General features: G+C 39.0%; 1 protein-coding gene across 1 annotated transcript; it reads left to right on the top strand.

Moving 5' to 3' along the window:
- The first annotated feature begins 220 nt into the window (after window positions 1–220).
- Window positions 221–3,961, top strand: LOC147451780 (uncharacterized). The gene is made up of 6 exons (XM_086519170.1): window positions 221–261; window positions 388–686; window positions 969–988; window positions 1,751–1,900; window positions 1,998–2,082; window positions 3,756–3,961. Exons 1-6 carry the CDS (start codon window positions 221–223, stop codon window positions 3,959–3,961), a joined length of 801 nt encoding a protein of 266 aa, XP_086375296.1.
- Window positions 3,962–9,427: the final 5,466 nt, after the last annotated feature.

The raw sequence follows: 9,427 nt of genomic DNA, 5'->3' as shown, positions 1-9,427 counted from the left end.
CACTTCCTCTATATTTACTTGAAGAAAAACATCATTTTTTAGAGACTCCATAGTTGAGAAACTGTTGTCTTTAGCTATGTAGAGGTGGCTTGGGAGTAGTCCTACTTGCCAAAGACCTTTCCAGCATAGATAAGGAGGTTGTTTTGTAAGTGATTGATGAGTTAAGACTATGTCAAAGGTAGAAGCAGGTTAACGTGCTACGCTTTTTATGCTAGTTCACATGTGTGAACAAGCATACCTAGTTATCATAAGTTTAGGCATGTAAGTCATTATATTAGTAGTTATATTTAAACCTCCTAAAGTAAAAAGTACAATAGAATAATCAAAAGTGGTGGCCATTTGAATTTAGTTTTTGAAGCTGTTTGTTGGCACCCATGGGTGCTATAGAGGAGAGAGTGGGGAAGTGATGAAGCGAAAGGGCCAGAGCAGCGTGGAGCCTGCAACGAAGGTGGCTCATGGAATGCATTTGCATTCTCCTCAGCATCTAGCAATAGCTGCAAAGCAGGGAGGGAGTTCACAGTTCAAAGAAAAGAGATCCAAAGAGTCGACTGCCCATCCTATACACAAAAAATGTAGAACCCCTTCTGCTTCTCCATCTCCATGCAAAAGGGCAAAGCTATCTTCATCTCAAGGTTCCCCAATGTCCCATTTCAGGCAGGCAGCCAAGGTGGAGAAGCATGACTCGGGTACTCTCTCTCTCTCTCTCTCTCTCTCTCTCTCTCTCTCTCTCTCTCTCTCTCTCTCTCTCTCTCTCTCTCTCTCTCTCTCTCTCTCTCTCTCTCTCTCTCTCTCTCTCTCTCTCGTGTGGGTTTTTTGTGTTTTCACTTTTACCACAAGAAGCTTCATGCAATATAGTTGGGCACATTTCCATGCAATACAGTGGAACACATTTCCATGCCATACAATTGAGCACATTTCCCTTTGCTGGATACAATACATTTGAGCACATTTTCCTTTGATGTGTGCAAGCCGATGGAAAGCTCCTAGGGTCATGATCCCCATGCAAGACAAATTTTGTACAGCTATGGAAGAGTTCAATGCTGCTTATGGCCTTTCCATGGAGGGTTTAGATCCCAAAATGGGAGCAGGCCACTGATCCCAAATGGTTCAATGTGTTCAAACAAACAAAGGATCCCAGTCAGTACCGTATCAAATGCAGTACCATCCGCATCAAAATGTATGAGTTGATGATGAAACTACACTATAGTGTATACTAGAAGTCCCCAACCAACATAGAAATTTCCTCTGCATTTGCAAAGGGTTTCGTGAAAGAATTCAGTCCTGCCGTGATTGCAAGCGGGACAACCATTAGGTTCAATTGGGCCGAGTTTGCGCTGCAGTACTTGTAGGATATTCAAGAGAAGGGCTATTATGAGGGCCATGTTAACAAGAGGAGAATACACAATCTTTAGCTTCCAGCTTAAAAAATTGAGGATGAGTCTGTTGACATCTATGAGGAGAACATGGCATTGGCAGGAAAGAGTACTCCCAAATCTACTAAGGCCACACTTCTGCCTCATCAAGATAGTCAACAGGAGATGGAATCTTCTTCATTTTGTGGGTTGGAGGAATGGTAGTGCATTAAGTCAGTTGTTTTTCAAATGAAAACACAGCTACAGTATGATAAACAGATTCTAAACAATGTGCAAGAGGCCCTGGAACTTGCTAGGGCTTTGAATGCAAAAAATGTGAAGGTCAATACTATTGTCACGGTCATGAGAGAGAGGTTGCAAGCAGCTTGGAGTTGTAGGATCTATTGCAAAGCAATGATGTGGATGCCCGAAAAAATATGGAGCTTGAAATCAGAATAGAGAAAAGCAAAGACACCATAGAGGCTATGGGGTTTCCTCCTGATGAAGATGACCCCATAGATAGTGACATAGACATAACATGTAAATTGGTAAGTGTTCGTAAGTTTCATTTTGGCACCTTAGGTTTGGTACATGTGCTCCACTAAATCATGTACCTACTATGCTCTTTTGGTCTTGGTTTTGTAGGTTGAGGTGGACATTGCAAAATCCAAGGTGCAGAACTCTAAAAGCCAACTTGAACTTCTTATACACATGCAGTCCAAGCTGCAAGGCTCGTTTCTCCAGACTGCCCTAACTAAGCTAGCCCTTGCTAGTTTTATGAAGGATAGAGAGGTGTAAGATAGCATTAAAAAAAACATGTGTACTGCCCCTTGAGGTCCAACCATTTCTTGCAATGGTCAAGCTCCCTTGTGAGCATAATTATCACCTTCTCTACTTTGTTGCTACATGCTCCCTTCGGACCACCTGTACTGCTCACTCCTGCAAAAGAAGCATACCTACTGCATGGTTGTGCAACCTTGCAACAAACACAACAACATCCAATCACACTAGAGATTTTTAAGAAACCATACTTGAATGTATGCTTGCTACCTAGCATACAGGACATATAGTCTGCAAGCTTGACCATATTGGGAATAAAAGGTGTGCTACTTACCATAATGAGTATGCTAATTAGCATGACAAGTATGCTAGTTATCATACTATATATGCTAGTTAGCATATACAGTATGACAGTTAGCATGTTGGATATGCTAATTAGCATGTCCAGTATACTAGTTAGCATACTGGATATGCTAGTAGGCCTACTTGATTAGCGTATCCAGTATGCTAACTAGCACATTGGATATGCTAGTTAGATGAGTGGATGCTAATTAGCATATCCAGTATGCTAGTAAGCTATTGGGTATGCTTATTAGCATACCAAAGTTACCATATTGAATGCTAATTAGCATATCCAGTATGCTAGTTAGCATATTGGCTTGCTAGTTGGAACAGTAATTAGCATATTCAGTATGCTAACTAGCATATCCATATGCTGGTTAGCAAACTGAATATTCTAATTAGCATACTTGATATGCTATTAAGGATGTTCTAATTACCAATATTTATATGCTAGTAAGTATTTTGGAGCATATTGGATTAGCTTAGATATTATAAGGTTTTCTAGTTAGCATACTATGTATTCTAGTTAGCATATTGGATATGCTTATTAGCATACCAGATATGGAAGCTGGAATGATAGTTGGCATACAAGATATGATAATCAGCATATCTAGTGTACTAGTGAGCATACTAGATATGCTAATTAGCATACCTGGTATACTAGTTAGCATACTCGATATGCTAGTAGGCCTACTTGATTAGCATATCCAGTATGCTGACTAGCACACTAGATATGCTAATTAGATGAGTAGATGCTTATTAGAATACCGGAGTTCGCATATTAGCATATCCAGTATGCTAGTTAGCATATTGGATTGCTAGTTGGAATGCTAATTAGCATACTAAATATGCTAGTTAGCATACTTGATATGCTATTAAGCATGCTAGATATGCTAATTACCAATATCTATATGCTAGTAAGCACTTTGGAGCATATTGGATTAGCTTAGAGATTATAAATTTTTATAGTTAGCATACTAGGTATGCTAGTTAGCATATTGGATATGCTAATTAGCATATGCTTCCCTCTAGCAAGCACACAGAAGCTTGTGGGTAAACCTGAATTTCTTAGAGATTATAAGGTTTACTACTTAGCATACCTAGTATGCTTGTTAGCATACTTGATATTCTACTTAGCATATATGATTATGCTAGCTAATATACATGGGAATGATAATTAGCATACTGGCCTAGCTGCACACATAGTCAGCATATCAAACATACTATGTAGCATACATGACATTCTTGTAAAGGGTATAATAAAAGATTTTTTTGTTACAGGCCTCTCAAAGCCCCTTCATGATGTGGGTAGTGTGCATAACACCGAAGGTAAGGGAAAGGCTGCAACTGAGAACCCTTCAACTGCCATGCATGCTGCAACTGACATAGTGAAGGCTTTTCAGCAGACAATGGCTAGTGCTAGTGCCAGTGCCTCAGGGGAAACATTGAAGGCTAACATCATAGATGACCCGCAGGAAGTTGGTTAAAACATGCCTGATGCAACTGACACAATAAAAACTTCTCAACAAACAATGGCTAGTGCTAGTGCAACACACACTTTGTAGAAGCTTGCTGGTATACAATTAGCATATATTGTGGTAGTAGTAATCATACACAAGATACAAAATAGAATAGAAGACCATGATGCTCATGTCAAAAACCAAATGGCTTACTAGTATAGATTGCTTCATAATTGCTCGGGGTGATTGTGTACGTTTTCTCTCTCCTTTGCATATGTTCCATGGATATCTTGATACAATGTACAAGATTTGAAAGTATGTGAACAACATGTTGATTGTAGTCTAGTTTGAAGGTGTATGCATCCACTTGCTTGTAATACAGCCCTTGCATGACATAAGAACCTTTGTCAAGTGCATTGTTCCACTCATCAATGAAACCTTATTTTGACTTTTCGTTTATTCCAATGCACTCTACTGAGTAAAATTCTACATTCTCACCATTGGTTGTAGCATCTAAATTTGCTGCAAAAGTGTCACCACCAACACACAAAGCACTACTTAATGCATCAAGGCGGCCATCATACACAAATTTTTCATATCCAATGATTTGTCCTTAAAGGGCATCATCAGTCGGAGTGTCTTATTCTTCCTCAACTTCATCCAACAATGGCATCAAAATTTAATAATCCCAAGGCTGCACATGAGATTTGTTAGTGCAGCGATTCCAATTGTGGTTCATACATGCATCACAAAAGCATGCCAATGGTCTTGTGGCAATGGCAATTGCATCCTCTCCGTTGTGACTGCAAAAAACATGCAAGGTGCGGGACTTCTCAACCATGGCACAATTCCATTTAACCTCCCTGTTTAAATCACCTACTTTGATCTTCCAAAACACACGGGCACATTCCCTTTCTTTTAGCGGATATGATGTTGTTTCCCCCTTTGATAGGTTGGCTTGGCAATAGGCAACCACATATGTAGTACACTTTAAAGTGGCCCCATTAGGCTTCATCTATTCATGTGTCTATATTCTTTTAACAATTGTGATTGCACCATCATGCTCTCCCTTGCCATGTCCTAATCCAAAGAAGAACTAGCTCATCTCCATTCTTGTCAATCCAGCATACGTTGCAACAAAATAGAAAGGCCTAGTAGCCTTAAACTGTGAGGCAGCACCATCTGACCAGACCCAATGACATTTTGGAGTGACACCTTCTCTCTAACCAACCACAATGCAGCAAAAAACAATGTTGGACAAAAAATGTGTCGTTCACTTTGTCATCTGATATGAAGAAATGGATTGTCTTGACTACTTCCTCTTCCCTGTGCTAGTATGTTATGTGTACAAAAATAGTTACTTGACTTGAGTGCCAATGCATGGATTGAATCTTATTTTTCTCCTTGAATGCATAGTTTTTGGCAAAGTCTACAACCGACACAACCACATCATCAGGAAATATAAGAATACAATCCTTGAACTGTTGTGCTTGCCATTGAGCAATATAGTTATGTTTGATAAAAACCTTCAGCTTGGTCTATAAGAGTTGAAGAAATTCCCAGCACTGCATTTCTTTAGTCACAAGATCTTTTCTCTTTTTTTTGTCTCCGTGCTTACCTGTTGCCTCCACATATGCAAACGATTTTAACAAGATATCATTAACTAGGCTTTGTGTCTCTAAGAAGCATGTTTCTAGCTTTCTCACACCACATTTATTACATTAGCCCATCAAACACTCACTATTGTGGTAACCAGCATCTATCCGCTTCGGGAATAAAGCCAAGCAACCCATGCTAGTTTCATCACCGCCGCTGATGCAAACACTGCATGTACATTTTCATTCGGCTCCATGCAACCCAAATGATTGAGACCTCATATGGTTAAATGTGTCCTTTAAAAAGGACATCTACACATGATATTTGCAGCATCATGTGTATCTATCTTTCAACCTCCGTACAAAAATGGCTTCATCATCTCAGCCATTCTCATACCTATTTTGCAATCTGGATGCTTTTCTTCGAATCTATAAAAGAGCTCAACCTGCAATTATGAGAATTAGAAGACGGTTATTACGTTAATTATGCCAATTAGTATACATGCCATGTACAGAAGTATATTGTATGTAACCAACACTTAGAGTATGCTAACTAGCACTTACAATATGCTTCCATGCATGTGCAGTATGCTAACTAACACATTTAGTAGCTATTTGGTACATATAGTATGTAAGTAGCACATTCAATAAGCTAATTGTTATATTCAGTGTGCTGATTAGCACATGCAGTATGCTAACTAGCACAAACAATGCTAGCTAGCACAAACAATATGCTAACAAGCACATTCATTATTCTAACTAGCACATTTAGTATGCTAAGTAGCACTTAAAGTATGCTAATTAGCACTCTCAATATGCTAATAAGCAAATTTAGTGTGCTAGCTAGAACTAATCATATGCTAATTAGCACTTGCAGTATGCTAAGATGCACTTACATTATGATAACTAGCACCTTGAGTATGCTGACTAGCACTTAGAATTTACTAACTAGCACTTAGAGTACGCTAACTAGCACTGATAGTATGCTAACTAACACATTCAATAGGGTAACTGGTACATTCAGTATGCTAAGTAGCACATTCATCTAGCTAATTGGTACATTCAGTGTGCTAATTAGCACATTAAATATGTTGAATCACAAAAAGCACAAATTATGCTAGTTAGCCCTTACAGTATGCTCACCAGCACTTAAAGTATGATAATTAGCACTCATAGTATGCTAGTAACCCCATACAAAGTGCTAACTAGCATTACAATATGCTAAGATGCACTTACATTATGCTAACTAGCACCTTGAGTACAAAGCGGACTTAAACTTCGAATATGCTAACTAGCACTTACAATATGCTAAGATGCACTTACATTATGCTAACTAGCACCTTGATTACAAAGGGGACATAAACTTAGAATATGATAACTAGCACGTACAGTAGCTAAGATGCACTTATAGTATACTAGTAAGCACATACAGATTGCTAACTAGCATTACAATATGCTAAGATGCACTTACATTATGCTAACTAGCACCTTGAGTACAAAGGGGACTTAAACTTAGAATATTCTAACTAGCACTTACAATATGCTAATATCCATTTTTCTACCTTCATCTGCTTCCGTTGAATGCGCAAGTAAACCTACTAAATCAGATTTCAAGGTATAGTTTTCCATAACTGTATGAGATGGGGAGGAAGTGGGCTACACAAAGAGAATGCGAGGCAAAGGGAGAGGGTGAGACTGTTTGAGAGAGAGAACTTGGCTTACAAAAAGCATGGAGAACATTGGGAGAATGAGACACACACACACACACACACACACACACACACACTAAAGTACTGGTTTTTTATCTCCCCCCACTTCGGTTTTTTTCCCCCCCTACTGGGACTATAGAGCTTTCTTTGCTCTACCATACTTTCCTTATAGTGGGGCTAAGCCCTTGCATAATTGAAGGGTGAATATTTTGATATCATTATAAGGGGTAGGCAGCCCAGTCTACTCTCTGACCATGGACCTCCCAGGCGATGGTAATCGCGGGCCGAACGTGGGATTCTCACAGTGAGGGACGACCAGGCGCATTCATCTCCACCTCTCTGGAAACGTGCACTCCTACATATTTAAACAGAGGTGAGGGCACACCTTGGCCCTCACTTAGCCTTGGATTAGGTTTTTTCTCTGTGCTTTGTGTCGTTACTATCGAAAATTGTTGAGCGATGGAGCTTGCTGCTCAAACATCTCAGGTACCTTGTTTTACCATCTTTAGTTTTTTTAGTTGTGGTACTATGCATGGTTGGCTCCGATTTTCTGGTTGGAGTAAATAGTGTTAATTGGTCTTGAAGTAAAACTATTGTGCCAGGGCATGTTCAGCTTGTTCCTTAAGACCTCTTATGAGAAAAAAAAGGGGGGCTGAGTTGGCCTTGGGATCGCTTGTGCATAAAAAGCAAAGCTGGGGGTCGCCACAGAATGGTGTAAATGGCTCTGTAAATAGCCGCTGCAAGACTTCACCTTTACATAAATTATTATGTGTGTGTGTGTGTGTCAGTATGTGTATGTGTGTATGTGTATATGTGTGTGTGAGTATGATGATTATCCTTGGCTTGATGGTCGTTCTTAACATCTGCTAAATCTGGACATGTATATTCCTTGAAGGGGAACTGGTTCTTTGTCCCGATTGTGTAAATGAATGCAACATTTGGTGATGGCCAATTGGTCACTTGGCTCTAATTCTAGCCACTGCAGGACCTTGAAAAAACCAGCATAATGACAGGTTTTGTCGATGTTTTAACTGGTTTTTTCTCATTGGGAAATATATTTATTCGTTTGATTGTTACACAGTATGGAAAAAATGAACAGATGCCTTGCACAAACTCGGTTGAATATTACCTTTTTTTGGTTTTAAAGGATTCTAATAGCTGGTATAATGAAATCATGGTCTATTACTTCTGAAGGTAAGTAAAAAAACAGCTACTTTGGGCTCTTGGCATAATAACTGAGCTATGGTTCTTAATCTATTATAATATGAGACATGACTGGAAAATATTCGGTAAAAAAACATTCTTCTGCTATCGCCACACCTAGGCATGCGTACAATATTGCCCTCGAAAGTTCATATGAGGAGAAAGGTTGGGGTGTTATTTATCTCATCTAGTAATTTTTTTGTTAAAACAGTAAGGCATCATACAAGGCCGGACACTACCGTTCTTTATAGTATGCCAAGGACTTGTAGAAATCTTGGTATTTTTAAGGTAAGTATATAGATGGTACTCTCGTCTTTGGCATAGCTACCAAGCTATGGCTTGTGATATATGGTTCCGCTTTGTAAAGTTGAAGTCTCGCTACTGTGCGGACTGGTTATACTGTAATTTTACTGGTTGTAAAAAGGGAAGTATTCATAACCCTCATTTGGTACCATTGGGTAATGAACAATAGGGTAAAATGATTAGGCATCTTACACTAATAAAGCCGGACATGACTTCTCTTTGCTTAAACGGATGCCTATGGAACCTTGGGATTGCTACTTTTGAAGGTAAGTATATGGCTGCTACTGTAGGCTTAAACATAACTAAACAAGCTATGGCTAAATAAAAGTTCACTATTTTAAATTTTCTAAAAGAATAAACTCTTGAAATTTGGATTCTTTCTGGACTTCACCACTCATATTAGAAGGTAGATTGAACCACTCACTTTGGAAGACTGCTAACATATAAGCTTGTCTAAAGTAAATTAAATTCTTTTAGATGGACATGGATAACAACTGATATGGTCCATTGATACCTGTACTACACATCCAAGGCTAACTGAATTGTTGTCTTGTTTGGATGGATGCAGGTAAGGACTCTATCCTATCTTGGAGGGTTTTCTTTTCTTTGGCAAGCAACCTTACTTAAATGAAGTACTCACTGAGAACGGGGAAGTTCTTTTACTACTACTGGTCTAACTGAAA

This window comes from Adiantum capillus-veneris, chromosome 8 (genome assembly GCF_014529385.1).
Source record: "Adiantum capillus-veneris isolate H3 chromosome 8, ASM1452938v2, whole genome shotgun sequence".
In the NCBI taxonomy this organism is placed as follows: domain Eukaryota; kingdom Viridiplantae; phylum Streptophyta; class Polypodiopsida; order Polypodiales; family Pteridaceae; genus Adiantum; species Adiantum capillus-veneris.
The sequence above is the reverse complement of the archived record's forward strand: the minus strand, read 5'-3'. Positions and strand labels throughout refer to the sequence as shown.